This window comes from Muscardinus avellanarius, assembly GCF_963383645.1.
Source record: "Muscardinus avellanarius genome assembly, chromosome: 1".
NCBI classification, from domain to species: Eukaryota; Metazoa; Chordata; class Mammalia; order Rodentia; family Gliridae; genus Muscardinus; species Muscardinus avellanarius.
This window is the reverse complement of record NC_137786.1, coordinates 118576899-118598482: the sequence shown is the minus strand read 5'-3', so window position 1 is coordinate 118598482 and position 21584 is coordinate 118576899. Positions and strand designations below refer to the sequence as shown.

At 44.4% G+C, this 21584-nt stretch overlaps 1 protein-coding gene across 1 annotated transcript in view; it reads right to left on the bottom strand.

Annotated features, from left to right (window-relative positions):
* The window catches only part of CLMP (CXADR like cell adhesion molecule), a gene marked incomplete at both ends in the record, with an annotated part of 92591 nt that overhangs the window by 15249 nt on the left and 55758 nt on the right, over window positions 1-21584 (bottom strand). The window contains one exon of the mRNA XM_080715391.1: window positions 12647-12804. Coding sequence (XP_080571517.1) covers window positions 12647-12804 — 158 coding nt within the window. The remainder of the gene's footprint in view (window positions 1-12646; window positions 12805-21584) is intronic.

Below are 21584 nucleotides of genomic sequence, written 5' to 3'. Positions count from 1 at the left end.
GGATTATAAGCATGTGCCACCACGCCAGGCTTTTTTTTTTTTTTTTTTTTTTCATTTTAAAACAGGGTCTCAAGCCGGCCGTGGTGGCGCACGCTTGTAATCCCTGCGCTTGGGAGGCTGAGACAGGAGGATCGCGCAGGTTCGAAGCCAGCCTCAGCTACTTAGTGAGGCTCTCAGCAACTTAGTGAGACCCTGTTTCCAAATAAAATATAAAATGGGTCTGGGAGTATAGCCTGGAGGTAGAAAGCCTCTGGGTTCCACCCCCAGTACTACAAAAAAAAAAAAAAAAAAAAACAAAAACAAAACACCAGGGTCTCAGTAAGTTGCTGAGGCTCTTGCTAACCTAGGCTGGCCTTGAATGTGCGATCCTCCGGTCTCAGCCTCCCAAGCACTGGGATTATAGGCATGCGCCACCACTTGACAGCAGTATCAGTGAGAATGTCCCAGAAAAAAAATTGGTGGCATTTGAATCAGGCTTTGAGAGATGAGCAGAGTAAACAGAAGACAGGAGAGGCAGGGAGAGGCCTGGGGGTAGCATTCCAGATACATATAAAGGCACTAAAAAAGGCACACATGCATTTGGGCGTCTCCCAAGCACATGTCTAGCTGCAGCTGTGCAAATAGCTTCATTCTAAGCCTCTAACCCATCCTCAGTCTCGTAATGCTCTGTATAGTTCATCAGATGCTTTTCCGAGAAGACTCCAGGCCGTCCAATGAAATGTCCGACTCTGTTACATCAGAACTGTGAGCAGCAGCATCCACTTTGCCCTTACCACCTGTCAGAGAAAAATGTTTTCTCCCTCTTCTTCATACACTCTTTCTTCAGCAACTACTTCCTGAGCAAGTGTCAGGTACCATGCCCAGGAGCGAGGATAACACACAGCTCCTACACGAAAGAGCTCGCAATCTCGGAGGAAGAGGGGGAATGGGAGAGAAAGAAGTAAGCGGATACTGAACACTATAACTAAAACACTTTCATCTAATAGTGCCCTCATTTATTTTTTATTTTTATATTATTATTATTATTATTATTAGTAGTAGTAGTAGTAGTAGTACTGGGGGTGAAACCCAGAGGCCTTCTACCTCCAGGCTACACTCCCAGACCTATTTTAGACTTTATTTGGAAACAGGGTCTCACTAAGTTGCTGAGAGCCTCACTAAGTAGCTGAGGCTGGCTTCGAACCTGTGCGATCCTCCTGTCTCAGCCTCCCAAGTGTTGGGATTACAAGCGTGTCCCACCACGCCCGGCTGCCAGTCCTATTTTTTCTTCTTTATTTTGAAACAGGGTCTCACTAAGTTGCTGAGAGCCTCACTAAGTAGTAGTTGAGGCTGTCCTCAAATCATGATCCTCCTGCTTCAGCCTCCCAAATGCTGGGATTACAAGCGTGCGCCACCATGCCTGGCTCTCTAGTTTCTTCTTGGTCTTTTCTTTGAGATGAGGTTTTGCTGTGCTGTCCAGGTTGGCCTCACACCCATGGGCCTACGTGATCCCCGGCCCCAGCCTCCCGAACACACCACTTTTATACTTCCAGCTTCCTGGCTGCTGTACATTTCTGTCTACTCCAGTCTACCCCACCCACTGCTGCCAAGTTAATCTCCTTACCATGAAAGGCACATCCACCTTCTCCAGCTCAAACCCTTAATGGCTCCCACCATCTCTAGATGAAGACCTGCCCTTTGCCACAGCTCCGCCCTCCCTCGCTGTGGCGTCTCCTCCGTGTGCGTGCAGGATGCAGTTGGGTACCCATCTCCCTTCTGTTAAAATGAGCTATGTTTTCTGGGTCTTCTGGGCCTTGGCTCATGGCATTGTCCCATTTCTACACATAAAGAAAACTTATCCAAGCTGGGCGTGGTGGTGCACACTTGTAATCCCAGCATTCAGGAGGCTGAGACAGGAAGATCGTGGTATGCGGGCAGCCTCAGCTACCTAGTGAGACCCTGTTTCAAAATAAAGAAGAAAAAATAGGGCAGGGATATAGCTCAGAGGTCAAATGCCTCTGGGTTCCATCCCCAGATGCGCAAAAAAAAAAAAAAAAAAAAAAAAAAAAAAAACAACCTATCCAATCTGTTAAGGCCAAAACAATGTTAATTTCTCATCAGAACTTTCCTGACATGACACTCAGACGCTCAGGTTGAAGCTTTTCTTTGCTCTCATTTGTAGAATTTCTTTGCACCTTTTGGGGGAGAGGGTATTAGGTATGGAACCCAGGGCCTTGTGTATGCTAATCACAAGCTACTACTGAGTGACACTCCCAGCTTCTGTACCATGTGTATGTGTTACTGAGAATTGAGTCCAGGGGCACTCTACCTCCAAGCTACATCCTTAACCCTATTTTATCTTTTATTTTGAAATGGAGTCTCTCTAAGTTGCTGAGGGCCTCACTTATTTGTTGAGGCTGGCCTTAAAACTCTAATCTTCTTGTCTCAGCTTCCTCCCCAGTACTAGGATTACAAGCCTAAAAGACAACTTTTAATTAATTAATTAATTAATTAATTTGCGGGTCTGGGGATGGAACCCAGGGGCATTTGACCTCCGAGTTACACCCCCTGCCCTATTATTCTTTATTTTGAGACAGGGCCTCACTAAATTGCAGAGGGCCTCACTAAGTAGCTGAGATTGTCCGTGAACATCAATCCTCCCATCTCAGCCTCCCAAATGCCCAGCTGACAACTTTTAAAAAAGAAGTAAGCGAGCATGGTGGAGCACATCTGTAATCCTGGTTCTTGTGAGGCTGGGACTAGAGGATCTCAGGTTCAAGGACAGCCTCAATTCAAGTCAGGCCAAGCCAAGTGTGTAATCTCAGTAATTCAGTTTCAAGAACAGACTTAGCAAGTAGTAAGATTCTTATCAACCTAGAGACTCTGTTGCAGAATAAAAAAAGAAAAAGCAAACAACAACAATAAACGAGGGCCGGGCGTGGTGGCGCACGCTTGTAATCCCAGCATTTAGGAGGCAGGAGGCAGAGACCGAATGATCAAGGTTTGCAGGCAGGCGCAGCTTCTTGGCGAGGCCCTTTGCAACCCAGTGAGACCCGGTTTCAAAAATAAAAAGACTAAAAACTAGGGCTGGGAGTGTAGCTCAGAGGTATAGTGCCCCTGGGTTCAATCCCTAGTACCTCAAGAAAGAAAAAACAAAACAATAAACTAGGGATACAGCTTGGGTGTAGAATGCCCCGGGTTCAATCACCAGTACCACAAAACAAAACAAAACAAAACAAAACAAAACAAAACAAAACAAAACAAAACAAAAATTCACCTCCAGAAAACTCGGACCCAGATTTACTGGGGATTGAACCCAGGGAAATTTATCTCCAACTATACTGACCAGCCCTGTTTTTTGTATTTATTTATTTATTGGCATTGGGGATTGAACCCAGAGGCATTCTCTGAGCTATATACTCCAGCTCATTTATCATTTATTTGTGTGTGTGTGTATATTTGTTTGTTTCTGAGAATTTTTTTTTTTTTTTGGTACTGGGGGTGGAACCCAGAGGCTTTCTACCTCCAGGCTATACTCCCAGACCTATTTTTTATTTTATTTGGAAACAGGGTTTCACTAAGTTGCTGAGAGCCTCACTAAGTAGCTGAGGCTGGCTTCGAACCCGTGCGATCCTCCTGTCTCAGCCTCCCAAGCGCGGGGATTACAAGCGTGCGCCACCACGCCCGGCTTGTTTCTGAGAATTGAACTCAAAGGCAAGCTTATACCCCCTTCCCTATTTTTTATTCTTTATTTTGAAAGAGTCTCATTAAGTTGCGAAGGTCTCACTAAATAGCTGAGGCTGGCCGCGAACCTCCATCCTTCGGTCTCAGCCTCCCAGGTACTGGGATTACTAGCGTGCACCGCCATACCCAGCTTATTTTGTTTTTAATTCTAGGAGAGAGAGTGCTGAGATGAAGTTGTTCATCGGGGTGTGAGGAGAGAAAAATGAACATCTATTTAATCACTTGGCAAACAAACGAAGCAATTTAAATATACAAATGACAGCTGCCGTGGGCTGTTTGTCTTGTGACATTCCTGGAGGATCTAGGACAGTTTGTTAGGACATCTAAGGAACAGATGGACCCTCTCAGCTTTCTGGAAGCTGCTCTGCTGTGCTGTGGACTGTGCACAGTTGTAAAACTGCTTTGAATGTAGAAGGATGCCAGCCTTTTGTTTGCGATCAGGATTTTTCTTGCTCAAAGCCAAAGGGAAGTATGAGAGGGTAGGCTTGGAAATTGCAACATCTCGGCTCTAATTTCTCAATCTGAAAAATAGAGAAGAAAGACTTCTATGGTGTGTTCCAGACTGACCTTGGGGGAGGTGGTCGCTTAAAGTTCGAAATGGAGTCGTATTTTTATGGCCTAGACACAGGAAAAACATCGGCCAGGTTCTAGGTGACCATGCTATCAGGGCTGGAAATTCAAATGTTCCCGAGACTGCCTGTCCACCCCCAGATGTTCCCTGCCTACTCTGAGCATCTTAGACAAAAGGGATGAAAACATTTTTTTTTCTCAGATTGAAATACACAGCTAAACTTGGGATTTGCGTCATTGTTAGCCTACTTTCAGCGCTGCGTCTGTTCCAACCCTTCCTGTCTTTTGTCAGTCACCCTCACTCTACTCAACACCCTAGCAGTTTTAAAGTCCTGACAAAGCCGTGTGTGGCGGTGCACATTTGTAATTCCAGTTCTCGGGAGGCTAAGACTGAAGGATTGCAGGTTCACAGCATCCTCGGCTACTTAGTGAGGTTCTTGTACCAGTATTGGGAATGGCCTAGGAAGATTTGAGAAAGCTCTGATTATTAATATATTTCAAAAATAATTGTGTCAAAATGGCGGCAGACCTGGAGAGAGAAAGGCTTGGCTTTGGTCAGGAAGCAAACAGCTACTGAAACTTAGATTGACTTAGCTACATGTAATTAGCAAGTCAATAGGAGAGAAGAACCAAGCCTTTCTCTCTCCAGATCTGCTGTCATTTTGACACAATTATTTTTGAAATATATTAATAATCAGAGCTTTCTCAAATCTTCCTAGGCAATTCCCAATACTGGTACAGTTCTCAGCAACTTAGTGAGATGCTGTTTCCAAATAAAATATAAAAAAAATTGGGTCTGGGAGTGTAGCCTGGAGGTAGAAAGCCCCGAGGTTCCACCCCCCAGTACCACCAAAATAATAATAATAATAATAATAATGATCATTTTTCATTTTAAAATAAGAGGGCTGGGGTCTAGCATGGATGTAGGAAGCTCCTGGGTTCAGTCCCCAGTGCACACATAGGCACGCATACAAACACACACGCACACAGACACACACACAGTTCAGCTAGGCATGGTGGTGCGTGCTAGTAATCCCAGTACTTGGGAAGCTAAGACAGAAGGATCACAAATTTAAGGCAAGCCTTAGCAATTTAGCGAGAACCTGTTTCCAAATAAAAATTGAGAGGCTGAGACAGGAGGATCAAGATTCAAGGTCAGCCTCAGTTACTTAATGAGGCCCTTTGCAATTTAGTGAGACTCTTTCAAAATAAAGAATGCCGGGCGTGGTGGCGCATGCTTGCAATCCCAGCATTCCAGAGGCTGAAACCAGAGGATCGCGGCAACTCAGAGAGACCCGTTTTCAAAATAAAGACTAAAAACTAGGGCAGGGGGTGTAGCTCTGAAGTCAAATGGCCTTGGGTTCCATCCCCAAACCCTCAAAAAAAAAGAAAAAAAAAAGAATAAGAAAATAGGGCTGGGGGTATAGTTTGGAGGTAGAATGCCCCCTGGGTTCCATCCCTAGTACTGTAATAATAATAATAATAATAATAATAATAATAATAATAATAATACTGGAAAGAAAGAATAAAAATAGGGTTGGGGGTATAGCTCAGAGGTAAAATGCCCCTGGGTTCTACCCCCAGTGCCGAAAATAAAATAAAGTAAAATAAAACTAGGGGTGTGGCTCAGAGGTAGAATGCCCCTGGGGTCAATGCTCAGCACCACCAACAAAACAAAACAAAACAAAACTGACAGATCAGCTGTTATTTCTTGGAGCAGGCTGAGCTTGACCTCTTCCCTCCTACCAGCCTCAGCCAGTGGCTCTTCCTTTATGTAGTAATTCCTTCTTATCCATAGTTTCACTTCCTGAGATTTCAAGACTTGCTATCAATTGCTGTCCAAAAGTATGAAATGGAAAATTTCAGAAATAAACAATTCATAAATTCTCTTTCTTTCTTTCTTTTTTTCTTTCTTTTTTTTTTTTTTTTGGTGTTACTGGGTGGAACACAGAGGCTTTCTACCTCCGGGCTATACTCCCAGACCCATTTATATTTTATTTTGGAAACAGGGTCTCACTAAGTTGCTGAGAGCCTCACTAAGTAGCTGAGGCTGGCTTCAAACTTGTGCGATCCTCCTGTCTCAGCCTCCCAAGTGTGGGGATTACAAGCGTGCGCCACCACGCCCGGCTTGCTTGCTTTCCTTCCTTTCTTTCTTTCTTTCTTTCTTTCTTTCTTTCTTTCTTTCTTTCTTTCTTTCTTTCTTTCTTTCTTTCTTTCTTTCTTTCTGGCGGGTCTGGGGATGGAACCCGGGGCATTTGACCTCCGAGCTACACCCCCTGCCCTATTTTTTATTCTTTATTTTGACACCGGGTCTCACTGAGTTGCAGAGGGCCTCACTAAGTAGCTTAGGCTGTCCGTGAACCGTGATCCTCTGGTCTCAGCCTCCCGAATGCTGGGATTACAAGCATGCGCCACCACACCCAGCTTGCTTGCTTGCTTTCTTTCTTTCTTTCTTTCTTTCTTTCTTTCTTTCTTTCTTTCTATCCTCCTCCTTCCTTCTCCTCCTCCTCCTCTTCCTCATCCAGTACTGGGGATGTTCTACCTCCGGGCTATACTTCCAGACCTATTTTATGTTTTATTTGAAAATAGGGTCTCAATAAGTTACTGAAAGCCTCACTGAGTAGCTGAGGCTGGCTTCGAACCTGTGTGATTCTCCTGTCTCAGCCTCCCATGTACTGGAATTACAAGGGTGCGCCACCACGCCTGGCTTCATAAGTTTTCAGTTGTGTACCATTCTGAGTAGTGTGAAGAGGTCCCTTCAGTCTTGCTCCCCCCAGCTTGGGACAGGAACCATCCCTTCCTCCAACCTCTTCACGCAGTATAGACCACCCACCCATTAGCTACTATATAGCTGTTTGTTATCATAGAGTGATCCAGCATATCACAGCGCTTCTATTCAGGTAACCCTTATTTTACTTAAGAATGACCCCGCTGGGCGTGGTGGCGCAGGCTTGTAATCCTTGCCCCTGGGAGGCTGAGACAGGAGGATCGCACAGGTTCAAAGCCAGCCTCTGCTACTTAGGCTCTCAGCAACTTAGTGAGACCCTGTTTGCAAATAAAGTATAAAATAGGTCTGGGAGTGTAGCCTGGAGGTAGAAAACCCCAATACCACCAAAAAAAGAATGACCCCAAAGCACAAGAGGCGTGATGCTGGCAACTTGGATAGGCCAAAGGGAAGACATAAAATGCTTCCTCCCAGTGAAAAATGGAAAGTTCTCAATAAGGTAAAAAAAAAAAAAAAAAAAAAAAAATATATATATATATATATATATGTGTGTGTGTGTGTGTGTGTGTGTGTGTGTGTGTGTGTGTGTGTGCTGAGGTTGCTAAAATCTAGGGTAAGAACAATTTATTTTTTACTTACAAAATGGTGAAGATAGAAAAAGAAATTCAATGCTAATTCTATTGTAGCATCTCAAAGTGCAAAAGTTATGGCCACTGTGCATAAGTGCTTAGTGAAGGCAGAAACAGTTGCATCTGTGTACGGGTCATGAGCAAAAACTTGGCATATATTGAGTTTAGTATAATCGATGGCTTCTGGCATCTGCTGAGGGACTTTGAATATGTCCCCTGTACACACAAAAAGGGTAATTGTATTAATCTACACATAATCCCCAATTTACTTGGCTTAGTTTATGATGTGTGTGTGTGTGTGTGTGTGTGTGTGTGTGTGTGTGGTAGTGGGGATTTAACTCAGGATCATTCTACCTAGCTACACAACCAGGCATATTTTTTTAATTATTTTATTTATTTATTTATTTATTTTTTTTTATGGTACTGAGGGTGGAACCCAGGGACTTTTCTACCTCCGGGCTACACTTCCAGACCTATTTTATACTTTATTTGGAAACAGAGTCTCACTAAATTGCTGAGATCCTCACTAAGTAGCTGAGGCTGGCTTCAAACCTGTGTGATCCTCCTGTCTCAGCCTCCCAAATGCTGGAATTACAAGCATATGCCACCACTCCTGGCATATGATTTTTTGATTCTATGATGGTATGAAAGTTATACACATTCATTAGAAACTGTACTTCAGAGCTGGGCGTGGTGGTGCACACTTGTAATCCCAGAATTCGGGAGTCTGAGACCAGAGAATCGGGGTCTCAGACCGATTCTCCTCTGGTACATCTGCACTCGGCAAGACAGTGCTCTGTGTGCCCGGTACTTCTCTTGAATGTCCCGTAGCTGCCTGGGAGCTGCGGCTTGCCATTGCTGCTGCCTGTCATCTCCAGAGAGTGTCACATTCCCTATCACTAGCCTGGCAAAAGAGGAAAACTGAAAAAACCTAATAAAACCTAATAAAATAGGTCTAGCCCAGAGGTAGAAGACCCCTCCCTGGATTCCATCCCCAGTACCACAAAAAAGAAAAAAAAAATGAATAATTGAAAAAATAGCCATTCTCACTTTAGATTATCACTTGAAGACAAAGAGGGAATTGTGACTACTTAAAGCCTTATCAGTGACCTTTTATATTTATTTATTTATTTATTTATTTATTTATTTATGTACTGGGGATTGAACCCAGGGGCATTCTACAATCAGTGACCATTTATTTATTTATTTATTTATTTATTATTTATTTATTTTTGTAGTACTGGGGATTGAACCTAGGGGCATTCTACCTCTAAGCAACATCTCTAGCCCTATTTTATTTTTAGTTTATTTATTTATTTATTTAATTTTATTTTTTTGCCATACTGGGGATTGAACCCAGAAGCCTTTCTACCTCTGGGCTATACTCCCAGACCTATTTTATACTTTATTTGGAAACAAGGTCTCACTAAGTTGCTGAGAGCCTCACTCAGTAGCTGAGGCTGGCTTCGAACCTGTGCGAGCCTCCTGACTCAGCCTCCCAAGCGTGGGGATTACAAACGTGCACCACCACGCCGGCCTTTATTTTTATTTTGAAACAGGGCCTCCCTAGGTTGATGAGAGTCTCACTACTTGCTGAGGCTGTCCTCAAACCTGTGATCCTCCCTCTCAGCCTCCCAAGTACTGAGATTACAAGCGTGCACTTCCAGGCCTAGCTATCTGTGGCCTTTTAAAATCAACATTAACTTTCTCACTCTTATACTCAGTTGGCTACACAACCACCAATCCTTTTTTCCTTTAGTTCAATTGAAAACACAAGCCTGATGTCATGGCGCATGTTTGTAATCCCATACTTGGGAGGCTGAGACAGAAGGACTGCAGGTCTGAGGACAGTCTCAGCAAATAGTGAGACTCTCATCAACATAGTGAGATCCTGTTTCAAAAAATAAATAAATAAAAACACTTGCATAAAAGATGTGTGGAGTTTGGAAATTATTCAGTAATAACTTGTTAAAGATGGTAAAGTAGCAAGCTGGGCGTGGTAGCACACGCTTGTAATCCCAGCATTCGGGAGGCTGAGACAGGAGGATCATGGTTCGCAGAGAGCCTCAGCTACTTAGGCCCTTTGTAACTCAGTAAGACCCTGTTTCAAAATAAAGGATAAAAAAATCGGACTGGGAGCCAGGCGTGGTGACGCATGCTTGTAATCCCAGCATTTGGGAGGCTAAGACAGGAGGATCACGGTTTGTGGACAGCCTCAGCTACTTAGTGAGGCCCTCTGCAACTTAGTGAGACCCTGTTTCAAAATAAAGAATAAAAAAATAGGACAGAGGGTGTAGCTCGGAGGTCAAATGCCCCTGGTTTCCATCCCCAGACCCTTTAAAAAAAAAAAAAAAAAACAGTTGGGCTGGGTGTAGCTTGGAGGTAGAAAAAAGATAAGGTCGATTTCATTTAGGGGTGACAGCGCCCACTGTGAAGGGGTCTTGCAGTGGGAAAGAGGCTGGGCTCACTTCTGACTCCCACAGGGACACTGTGGGGTTATAACTAAGGGTCAGGGCGGAGGTTAGTGGATGGAAAAATACTAAGAAATATCCAGAGAAGTAAGAGTTTCTGGCTCCACTGACCTGATAGGATTATCACTGAAAGTAGACCAGGTTGATAAGATAGTCGAAGCCTGAGGGAATTCCACTGAACTGACAGAGCAGGATACTTGCTCAGAATGGAGAAGCCCAACCTCAGATCTAGTCAGAAAGAATTCAGGAGCCTGAGCTGGGTGTGGTCAAAGGAGAGTCTACCAGATTCATTCCGGGATTTTTACTACAGAGACATGGGCTCTTGTGCGCTTCATTCAGAACTGAGAACAGTATGTCTAAGATTGACTAAGAAGTTGTTGGCATAAATGTGTTCAAGATAAGGTGACCTTGCTCTACAGAGGACAGACATTTGACGATGATGTTCTATGAGAACAACTGGCAATTAGTATCAAAATTATAATGGAAAGGAGATAGTTTTTTAAGCAGGTTAAACTTCAACAGTGGTCCTGAGATTTATTTTTAGTGAAAATATTAGCTTCTTCCAGCACAAATCATATTATGAAATAAGTAATATAGGCAGAGAAGAAAAAAGAACAATTTTCCATTTTTAACAGGGAAAGAAGTAAAGCTCTGAAAAGTTACATCTTTCTTTTCATTTTTCTTTTTGGAGTACTGGAAATGGAACCCAGGGGCATTCTACCTCCAACGCACACCCAGCCTGATTTTTTATTCTTTTATTTTATTATTGATTGATTGATTGATTGATGGTACTGGGGGTGGAACCCAGTGGCTTCCCACCTCCTGGATATACACAAAAAAAGGCTGAATTTTTATTTTATTTATTGAGCTATCTATTTTGGCAGTGCTGGGCAATCAAACCCAGGGCCTCACCCATGTTAGGCAAGTGCTGCCACTGAATTACACGTCTGGCCCTTCATTTATCTTAAATATATATACATATTGAGAGACAGAATTTGAGAGCTAGAAAGAAGCTCACAAACCATTGGTCTGGTCTCATTCAGTTTTATTCATTTACTTCATAGATGAAGAAGATGGGGCTCAGAGAGGCTAAACAAGGTCCTAAGTCACACAGTTTTTTTTTTTTTTTTTTTTTTTTTTTTTGTGGTACTGGGGGTGGAACCCAGAGGCTTTCTACCTCCAGGCTATACTCCCCAGACCTATTTTATATTTTATTTGGAAACAGGGTCTCACTAAGTTGCTGAGAGCCTCACTAAGTAGCTGAGGCTGGCTTCGAACCTGCGCGATTCTCCTGTCTCAGCCTCCCAAGTGCGGGGATTACAAGCGTGCGCCACCGCGCCCGGCTTTTATCCTTCCTTCCTTCCTTTCTTCCTTCCTTCCTTCCTTCCTTCCTTCCTTCCTTCCTTCCCTCCCTCCCTCCCTCCCTCCCTCCCTCCCTCCCTTTCTTTCTTTCTTTCTTTCTTTCTTTCTTTCTTTCTTTCTTTCTTTCTTGTGGTACTGGGGGTGGAACCCAGAGGCTTTCTACCTCCAGGCTATACTCCCAGACCTATTTTATATTTTATTTGGAAATAGGCTCTCACTAAGTTGCTGAGAGCCTCACTAAGTAGCTGAGGCTGGCTTGGAACCTGCACGATCCTCCTGTCTCAGCCTCCCAAGTGCGGGGATTACAAGAGTGTGCCACCAAGCCCGGCTTATTCTTTATTTTGAAACAGGGTCTCACTGAGTTGCAAAGGGTCTCACTGAGTTGCAAAGGGTCTCACTAAGTAGTTGAGGCTGTCCTCGAACCATGATCCTCCTGTCAACCAAATGCTGGGATTACAAGCATGCGCCACCACGCCCGGCTGTATGGCTGTTTCTATGTGCAGCATTTTCATTCATGTTCTGTACTTGCTCCTCTGTGTCAGATGTTGTTTGTCATGTTACATAATCGTTGGATTATAAATCGTGCCTTGTACAAAGCTGAGGCATAGGCAGATCGTAATGGTTTCAGGAGGAAAAAGAACAGCCGGGCGTGGTGGCGCACATTTGCAATCCCAGCATTCGGGAGGCTGAGACTGGAGGATCGCGGCTCGCGGACAGCCTCAGCTACTTAGTGAGGCCCTTTGCAACCCAGTGAGACCCTGTTTCAAAAGAAAGAATAAAAAATAGGGCTGGGGGTGTAGCTCGGAGTAGAATGCCCCTGGGTTCCATCCCCAGTACTGAAAAAAAAAAAAAAAAAAAAAAAAGAACAGGCCTCCCCGGGTTCCAGGCTTCGCATCTGCTCCGTTAGCTACAGGATCGAGCTGATGCTGTCAGGTTCCCTCCACAGGCAAATGCAGATGGCTTCCTAGTAGTTCTGAACACAGAGCCTCTCATCCTCACAACCCAAATATACTTTCTTCTCTCTAGTTTTATACATAGAGTCGAATAGGAGCAATATAAAAAAGCAATTCGAGCTCTTTCAGACCCAATGAGAAAGTCAGGAAGATTGAGGGAAGGCAGACAGCGGAGGAGAAGGGAGGGAGGACCCTCGCCAGGCGGATACTTGCCACTTTTTGGTTCCCTTCATTATCGGTGAGCAGCCATTCGATGTCCAGGGTGTCTTTTTCTGGAAGCCCCAGTTGATGGTGGCAGGGCAGAGTGACCTTTTCCTCTGCGACTCTCTTGATCTCGGTGTGAGTTCCCAAGGCTCCAATACAGAAGGAAACTGGAAAAGAAGAAACTTTGATAAGCAGCGCAGAAACCAGATGATAAGCATGGGGAGCAAACAGGACAGCAAGGAGTGAATGCAGGTCCCTGTAGGCATGGGCAGGTCAAGGCTGGGGAACATCCAAGACCAGAAGCACACAAGTCCTCCTCCATTAACAGGAGCCATCGCATCTTCTTTAACTTCCTGCATGACATCCCCTAAGCACCGGGGTCTCCTCCCTCACTGTTTTGTTGTCCTCGTTTTGGGGTTGGGGGGGGCAGTGCTGGATTTGGAATCCAGGCAAGCCCTCTATTACTGAGTTGGATCTTCAGTCTTGTTTTGTTTTTGTTTTCATTTCATTTATTTGTTTATTTATTTATTGCGATACTGGAGATTGAACCTTGGTGAATTCTACCTCTGAGCTATACCCCAACCTTATTTTTTGTTCTTTACTTTGAAACAGGGTGTCACTAAGTTGCAGAGAGCCTCACTAAGCAGCTGAGGCTGGCCACGAACCTGCCATCTTCCTGTCTCAGTCTCCCAAGTACTGGGATTACAAGTGTGCGCAACCATGCCCGGCACCTCATTCTGAACAGGGTCTAAATTGCCCAGGCTGACCTTGCAATCCTTCTGCCTCAGCCCAGAGTAGCTGGGATTACAGGCATGGGCCACCACACCTGGCTCTTACTTTGTTTTATCAACAATTAAATGATTCATGTCAACAATTATGTGTTTTGATCCCTTCTTTTTTCTTTCTTTCTTTCTTTCTTTTTTTTCTTTTTCTTTTTTTTTTTTTTTTTTTTTTGGTGGTACTGGGGTTTTTGGAAACCCTTCTTCCTCCGGGCTACACTCCCAGACCTATTTTATATTTTATTTGGAAACAGGGTCTCTGAAGCCAGCGTGGCTGGCTTCGAACCTGCGCGATCCTCCTGTCTCCGCCTCCCAAGCGCGGGGATTACAAGCGTGCGCCACCACGCCCGGCGATCTTTTCTTTTTTCTACCAGCAGTTTTCCAACAGGAAGATGCTCGTGGACACATGCACTAAATTGCCCAGCAACTCCTGCTCTTGAAGTTATAGAATCAAAGTCTTTTCAACCTAGAAAAAACCTTAGAAATTAACCTTCTTATTTTGCAAGCTCCTTTAAATCACCAGTAATTGTTGCTGACCAGTAGCATGTATTTAGGAGGATGAAAGATGACTAAACAAATACTGTAATATAAAGGGAAATTACTGATGATCAAAGGACTTTGCAATATTAAAGAGAAATTATAGGCAATTAATGAGAGAGTTTCTGAAAAGCCTAACCTGTCCAAGGGTTTTGTAAATATTAGAAATACTGTATGTAGGTCATCTAGTATAGCATCTTGCACTTAGTGGCTCTGAATAAAAGGCAACAGATTTAAGCCGGGCGTGGTGGCGCACGCTTGCTCGCGCTTGCAATCCCAGCATTCGCGCTTGCAATCCCAGCATTCGCGCTTGCAATCCCAGCATTCGCGAGCTGAGACGGGAGGGTTTGCGTTCACGGCCAGCCTCAGCTACTCAGTAAGGCCCTCTGCAACTCAGGGAGACCCGGTTTCAAAATAAAGAATAAAAAATAGGGCTGGGGGTGTAGCTCAGAGGTAGAATGCCCCTGGGTTCCACCCTCAGTAACACACACACACACACACACACACACACACACACACACACACACACACCAGATTTTAAGAAGGGATATTTCGCCAGGCGTGGTGGCTCACGCTTGTAATCCCCGCGCTCGGGAGGCAGAGACAGGAGGATCGCGCAGGTTCGAAGCCAGCCGCGCGCGCTGGCTTAGGAGACCCTGTTTCCAAATATAAAATGTAAAAATAGGTCTGGGAGTGTAGCCCGGAGGTAGAAGGGCTTCCAGGAAACCCACCACAAAAAAAAAAAAAGGGGATATTTCAGCTGGGCACGATGGCAATCAACACGGAAAGAATGCCTTCATTTTCTTTTACTGGACATATCAGAACAATTTCCTAATTAACTAATAGGATTTTTGTCACTTTTGGTTTTACTCTCTAGGTTTGAATACACTGCAGATCGATACTCAATAAATATTTATAAAATCAATTTGAATCTAAGCCATGCACTTTTTTTGTTGTTGTTGGTACTGGAACCCAGGGGCTTTCTACCTCCGGGCTATACTCCCAGACCTATTTTATATTTTATATTTGGAAACAGGGTCTCACTAAGTTGCTGAGAGCCTCACTAAGTAGCTGAGGCTGGCTTTGCACCTGTGCGATCCTCCCGTCTCAGACTCCCAAGCCCGGGGATCACAAGCGTGCGCCACCACGCCCGGCTAACCCATGCACTTGTTTTACCAATGAGCAAACTAAGGCACGGGGTAAAAGATCTCAAGCCCTCATTTATAGCAGAAGCAGTTACGTGATAACCCGTCCTTCTTCAATTCCCATAGAGCAGCGATGGAGCAGCTGAGTGATCTGCCAGCTTACACTGCACTGAGTCAACTTGTAAGGAGCTCTGGGCCTGACTCCCCTGCTGAATGTTACTGTGCTCGAATGAGGCCCCTGCCCTGCGCCCCAGGCCCAACTAGAGAACACAGTCCCAACTTAGTGCACACAGTAGGCACTTATTATAAGTGCCGAGCATCAGTTATGAAATTTGCTAGGTTAGGCCACTAGAGGGAAGCAGGCCCAGATTTGGTTGAGGCCCCAAAAGAACCGGAACACAGTGGTGGGCGGTGTGCTTTGACAGAGCGCCAAGTTCTATTTATACCATATCCAGAATTAAATACAGCCACGGGGAGCGCCCCTCCGTGAATTCAAATGGCTTCGCCGAGGCAGGGAGCCTCGGCCAGAGCTCCAGCTGAAGTCTTCCCTGGACCTCAGCCCCACAGCCTCCAAGCCGCCACCAGGATCGCTCAGACTTCTATGATCCTTCTGTGGTCTTCCCCTACCCCCATCCCTGGTCAACAGCCTCAGCAGACAGCCTGGGCTGTGTTTAATTCTGAGGTGGGCAGCTTTCACAGGAATTGCTCAGCATGTGTCTGCCATCTGGTGGGTGAGAGGGAAGAGGCGGTCCAGCCACCCCGTGATTAGCCTTAGGATTCCCTGGCCATTGCGTGATTCATCTTTTTTTTTTTCTGAACTGGGGATGGAATCCAGGGGTATTCTACCTCTGAGCTAAACCCCAGACTTTTTTTTTTTTTTGCAGGTGTGGGGGTAGAATCCAGGGGCATTCGACCTCCGAGCTACACCTCCTGCCTTATTATTTTTTTTTTTTGGACACTCCCAGGCCTATTTTTATATATATATATATATATATATATATATATATATATATATATATATATATATATTTGGTGGTACTGGGGTTCCTGGAAGCCCTTCTACCTCTGGGCTACACTCCCAGACCTATTTTTACATTTTTATTTGGAAACAGGGTCTCCTAAGCCAGCGTGCGCGGCTGGCTTCGAACCTGCGCGATCCTCCTGTCTCTGCCTCCCAAGTGCGGGGATTACAAGCGTGCGCCACCACGCCCGGCTATTTTATATTTTTGAAACAGGGTCTCTTACACCAGTGCGGCTGGCTTTGAACCTGCGCGATCCTCTTGTCTCTGCCTCCCAAGCGCAGGGATTACAAGCGTGCGCCACCAAGCCTGGCCCCTGCCTTATTTTTTATTCTTTATTTTAAAACAGGGTCTCACTGAGTTGCAATAGGGCCTCACTAAGTGGCTGAGGCTGTCCGTGAAACGCGATTCTTGGGTCTCAGCCTCCCGAATGCTGGGATTACATGTGTACGCCACCACGCTGGGCTCCCAGCCCTATTTTTTACTCTTTATTTTGAAGCAGGATCTCACTAAGTTGCAAATGGCCTAGCTAAGTAGCTGAGGCTGGCTGCAAACCTGCAATCCTCCTGTCTCAGCCTCCCAAATACTAGGATTATTGGTGTGTACCACCATGCCTGGCTTTTACTTTATTTATTATTATTATTGTTTATTTGTGTGTGGAAGGTACTGGGGATGGAATCCAGGGCTTTCTACCTGGCTACATTCCCAGACCTATTTATTCATTATTTATTCATTATTCATTATTATTCATTATTCATTATTATTCTTTATTTATTTATTTATTTATTTTACCGTACTTGGAGTGGAACCCAAGAGAATTCATGTAACTCCAAGCTACACCCCCAGCCCTAATGTTTATTCTTTTATTGTGTGTGTAGTACTGGGGGTGGAACCCAGGGGCTTTCTACCTCCAGGCTATACTCCCAGACCTATTTTATATTTTATTTGGAAACAGGGTCTCACTAAGTTGCTGAGAGCCTCACTTAGTAGCTGAGGTTGGCTTCGAACCTTTGTGATCCTCCTGTCTCAGCCTCCCAAGCACTGCGTTTAAAAGCGTGCGCCAGGTGGGCGTGGTGGCACACGCTTGTAATCCCCGCGCTTGGGAGGCTGAGACAGGAGGATCGCGCAGGTTCGAAACCAGCCTCAGCTGGCTTAAGAGACCCTGTCTCCAAATAAAATATAAAATAGGTCTGGGAGTGTAGCCCAGAGGTAAAGGGCCCCTGGGTTCCATCCCCAGTACCACCAAATAAATAAATAAATAAATAAATAAATAAATAAATAAATAAAATAAAAGTGTGCGCCACCATGCCCGGCTCAGGATTGTTTTTATTAAGTCTAAATGCACAGACCTGGGTAGAAGAACTAATCATACTGGATACACTTGAGATATATAATTATCTGGCAAGCTGCAATCCTGAGACAAAGAAGAGACTTAACAGAGACAAATATTAAGTTACACTGGAGATAAGTATAACACAGGGACAATCCAAGCAATGTTGGAGGCTACTAGAATTTTTTTTTTCCATACTGGGGATTGGAACCCAGGGGCATCCTACCCCTGAGCTACATCCCCAGTGGGTTTTTTTCCCCCCAGTATTGGAGATTGAACCCAGGGGCATTCTACCTCCAAACTACACCTGCAGCTCAACTTTTTTTTTTATTTTGAAACTAAGTAGATGAGTCTGGCCTCAAACCTGTGATCCTCCTGTCTCAGCCTCCCAAGTACTAGGATTACAGGTATGCCCATGGATTGCACCATGCCCACTGGAGGCTGCCTGAATTTCACTAGTTGATGTGGCAGCTGAGAAAGGCTGACTGAGTCTGGGGCTACATTCATGGAGATACCTCCGTTTTTTATTTATTTATTTATTTATTTTTTGTTTGATTTTTTGCAGGTCTGAGGATGGAACCCAGGGCCATTCTACCTCTGAGCTACATCCCCAGCCCTATTTTTATTCTTTATTTTGAAACAGGGTCTCACTAAGTTGCAGAGGGCCGCACTAAGTAGCTGAGGCTGGCCTTAAATCTGTGATCCTCCTGTCTCAGCCTCCCAAGTACTGGGATTATAAGTGTATGCCACTATGCCTAGCTTTTTTTTTTTTTTTTTTTTTGGTACTAGAGGTGGAACCCAGTGGCTTTCTACCTCCGGACTATACTCCCAGCTCTATTTTATATTTTATTTTGAAACAGGGTCTCAGTAAGTTGCCGAGAGCCTCACTAAGTAGCTGAGGCTGGCTTCGAACCTGCACGATCCTCCTGTCTCAGCCTCCCAAGCGCAGGGATTACAAGTGTGCGCCACCACGCCTGGCTGCCTAGCTTATTTTTTAATTTTGAAACAGGGTCTCACTAAGTTGTAAAGGGCCTCACAGGTTGCTGAGGCTGGCCTTGAACCTGCGATCCTCCTGTCTCAGCCTCTCAAGTACTGGAATTACAAGAATGCACCGCCACACTCGGCTCCCACTCTACTTCAGAAGAGCCACGCTAGTGCTCCTGGACTGTCTGTGTTCAGTTTTAGATGCTACAACTGGGACCGACATTGACAGAAGAGATGGCTTGAGAGGGCGGCGGCCAGACCAGGCAATGATGGGATCTGAGACACAGGTCACATGAGGAAGTTGACCTAAGTATAGGTATGCATTAGGAAGAGGGCGGAGGAGAGGTCTGTGTGGTAGTTGCCTTTCAATATTTAAAGGCAGAATTAGATCCAGATGGCATAATAGATTCAACCATAAAATGACAGACTGGAAGATCTCCAAATAAAAATGTAAAAATAGGTCTGGGAGTGTAGCCCAGAGGTAGAAGGGCTTCCAGGAACCCCAGTACCACCAAAAAAAAAAAAAAAAAAAAAAAATATATATATATATATATATATATATATATATATATATATATATATATAAAATAGGTCTGGTAGTGTCCAAAAAAAAATAATAATAATAAGGCAGGAGGTGTAGCTCGGAGGTCGAATGCCCCTGGATTCTACCCCCACACCTGCAAAAAAAAAAAAAAAGTCTGGGGTTTAGCTCAGAGGTAGAAACCCCTGGATTCCATCCCCAGTTCAGGAAAAAAAAAAAAAAGATGAATCACGCAATGGCCAGGGAATCCTAAGGCTAATCACGGGGTGGCTGGACCGCCTCTTCCCTCTCACCCACCAGATGGCAGTTCTGAAATGTGATTCTCTCACAAAAGACTTATGCTATTTGGACCTAATATGGGTTTTTGGTTTGGTTTGGTTTGGTTTGGCTTGGGGGTGCCATGAATCAAATCCAGGACCTTGTACATGCTAGGCAATTACTCTACTACTAAGCTATACCCTTAGCCTGGGTTTATTTTTATTTTATTTTATTTATTATTTATTTTTGTGTGGAACTGGGGGTGGAACCCAGAGGCTTTCTACCTCTGGGCTATACTCCCAGACCTTTTTAATATTTTATTTGGAAACAGGGTCTCACTAAGTTGCTGAGAGCCTCACTAAGTAGCTGAGGCTGGCTTCGAACCCGCGCGATCCTCCTGTCTCAGCCTCTCAAGCGCGGGGATTACAAGCGTGCGCCACCACGCCCCGCTCTTAGCCTGGGTTTAATACTTTCATAGACTAGATAACAGTCCTGTCTGACAGGAGAACGAGTTTTATTATTTAGTTAATTTCCCATTACTGGGGTCATTCAGGTAGGAGTATGTCAAGGGCCATGAAATTCAAAGCCTTTTCTCACCATGAAATATTTATTGAGTTCTTTAATATATTCAAGGCACTGTCTTAATTAAATTAATGCAAACTATGAAATAAAAAGGTATGATTTTATGTCATTGTTTACATGATTTTAAATGACTGTTGAGCCAGGAGTGGTGGTGCATACCTGTAATCCCAGACCTTGGGAGGCTGAGACAGGAGGGTTGTAGGTTCAAAGCCAGCCTTAGCTAGGTTCTTAGCAATTTAGAAAAACCTTGTTTCCAAATTAAAGAAATAAAATAGGGGTGGGAGTATAGCTCAGAGGTAGAATGTCCCCCTGGGTTCAGTCCTCAGCACTATAAAAGTAAATAAATAGCCAGGCATGGTGGCGTACGCTTGTGATCCCCGCGCTTGGGAGGCTGAGACAGGAGGATCGCGCAGGTTCGACGCCAGCCTCAGCTACTTAGTGAGGCTCTCAGCAACTTAGTGAGACCCTGTCTGCAAGTAAAATAGAAAACAGGTCTGGGAGTATAGCCCGGAGGTAGAAAGCCTCTGGGTTCTACCCCCAGTACCACAAAAATTAAATAAATAAATAAATAAATAAATAAATAAATGAAAAGATTGTTTAAAGGCTCCTTGATAGGAACTGGCCCATATAACTACTGTATTTCTTTCCTGTCTGTGGATGTTTTAATCCACAAGGGGGCAGAATTTACTTACGGAGGATTAGCCAAGGCCTCATCTTGCTGTTCCTAACAGGGATTATAACTGACAAATTATTATAGATTGTCTTGGATTTCAGCTGAATAAGTACTCTGCTGCTATTTGGTATTATGTGCTAAGTTCTCAGCTATACAGCTATATGCAGTTAATTTTCAAGAACCCACAAAAAATGAAAATCTTAGAAAATATGATCAGGTATTCGAGAGGAGCTTTATGCTGGAAATAGAAACATACACTATTTTAATAACTTTGGGGGGGGGAATTGAACCTAGAAGCATTCTACCTCCAAGCTACACTCCCAGCCCTGTTTTTTATTTTTTATTCTGAAACAGGTTCTCACTAAGTTGCAGAGGGCCTCACTAAAGGCTGGCCTTGATCCTCTTGCCTCAGCCTCCAATTACTGGGATTACAAGTGTGCACCACCACACCCCGCTCAGAATTTGTTATTTAAAAAAAAATCGCCAGGCGTAGTGGCACACGCTTGTAATCACCGCGCTTGGGAGGCTGAGACAGGAGGATTGCACAGGTTTGAAGCCAGCCTCAGCTACTTAGTGAGGCTCTCAGCAACTTAGTGAGACCCTGTTTCCAAATAAAGTATAAAATAGGTCTGGGAGTATAACCCAGAGGTAGAAAAGCCCCTGGGTTCCATTCCCAGTACAAAAAAAAAAAAAAAAAAAATCGATTAGCCAGGCGTGGATAGTCTCAGCTACTTAGTGAGACCCTGTTTCCAAATAAAGAATAAAAAAGCTGGTCGTGGTGGGACACACTTGTGATCCCAGCACTTGGGAGGCTGAGAAAGGAGGATCGCACAGATTTGAAGCCAGCCTCAGCTACTGAGTGAGGCTCTCAGCAACTTAGTGAGACCCTGTTTCCAAATAAAGTATAAAATAGGTTTGGAACTGTAGTCCAGAGGTAGAAGTCCTTGGGTTCCATCCCCAGTACCAAAAAAAAAAAAAGAATAAAAGAAAAAAAGGTGGGTGTAGCTCAGAGGTCGAATGCCCCTAGGTTCCATCCCCAGACCTGCAAAAATTGATTAGGTAAAATAAAAATAAAAAATCAATTACTCAGATATTGCAA